This window comes from Vombatus ursinus, unplaced genomic scaffold, assembly GCF_900497805.2.
Source record: "Vombatus ursinus unplaced genomic scaffold, bare-nosed wombat genome assembly UNPS02014819.1, whole genome shotgun sequence".
In the NCBI taxonomy this organism is placed as follows: Eukaryota; Metazoa; Chordata; class Mammalia; order Diprotodontia; family Vombatidae; genus Vombatus; species Vombatus ursinus.
In genome coordinates this window covers 520783-521724 of record NW_020954597.1, presented here as the reverse complement: position 1 = coordinate 521724, position 942 = coordinate 520783, and the positions used below count along the sequence as shown (strand labels likewise).

At 63.4% G+C, this 942-nt stretch overlaps 1 protein-coding gene across 1 annotated transcript in view; it reads right to left on the bottom strand.

The window, feature by feature from the left end:
- ZMYM3 (zinc finger MYM-type containing 3) overlaps positions 1 to 942 on the bottom strand; it is a 22815-nt gene that overhangs the window by 12882 nt on the left and 8991 nt on the right. Inside the window, exon 2 of the mRNA XM_027836743.1 lies at positions 3 to 621. Within this exon, the coding sequence (XP_027692544.1) occupies positions 3 to 604 (602 nt within the window). The 5' untranslated portion in view covers positions 605 to 621. The remainder of the gene's footprint in view (positions 1 to 2; positions 622 to 942) is intronic.

Sequence of the window (942 nt, the reverse complement as noted above, 5' to 3'; positions counted from 1 at the left end):
GCTGGGTCTTGGAGCCACTGTCCCGCTGGGCTTCCCCCACAGAGGGGCTTGGTGGGGCATTTGGGCTTGGGGGCTGCCCCTGCAGGAGCTCCTCCTCCTGCCCAGGGGGGCCCTTTCTTCTAGCAGTTGTACAGGCTGTCTCTTCTTCCAGGTTGATCAGGGAATCTGGAGCCAAGGGCTCCAGGAGCCCCTCAGTCAAGGCAGGGCTTGTCCCAGCCCCGGGATCAGGTGGGACTACTTCAGGGGCCTGTCCTCTGGGGGCAGATTGAAGGGGCTGGTCCCCTGAAGCCCAACCCAGCGTACCCTCAGGACTGTGCTCAACCTCTTGAGGGGAGGGTGCTTTGTAGAGGAGCCCCCCAAGTCCCAGGAGGTCGGTGGTTCCATCTAGAACACTCGGGTCTTTTTCCAGGCCAGCGGGGGTATCCAGCAAGTCGAGGGCCTCAGTGGTTGGTGGTGGGCCAGGAGGAGTCCAGCCCTGGCTTGGGGCAGTCTGGGAACCCAGCAGATCTTCTCCAAACTCCATGTCCACCGGAAGGTCTCCTGCCAGGGGCTTCTCTGGCAGAGCCAGAGAGGCGAATGAGCTGGGGAAATCGCTGGGGTCCATGGATGACTGGATACAGGCTGTGGGTCAGAAGTGGGAGAGGAGGCAAGAGAGATGGTTGGAGCCAGGCCCCCTCCCTATATTGCCTCTGAGACACACCCCATTTTCTACTTGGGTTTCCTCTGGACACCCCCCCCCCCTTCCTCGACATGCATTCCCACAAGTCTCGCCCGGCTGACCACTCCTCCACTGCGTAGCGCCCCCTGTGGGACAAGCAGGTCCCCACCCTGGACCCGTGCCCGCGCCTGCCTCATCTCCTAGACCCGAACCCCGACCCGACCGACCCTCCCCCTCCCCCTCCCCCTCTCCTCCAGCTCGAAGTTCCCCTCCTCTCGCCCCCT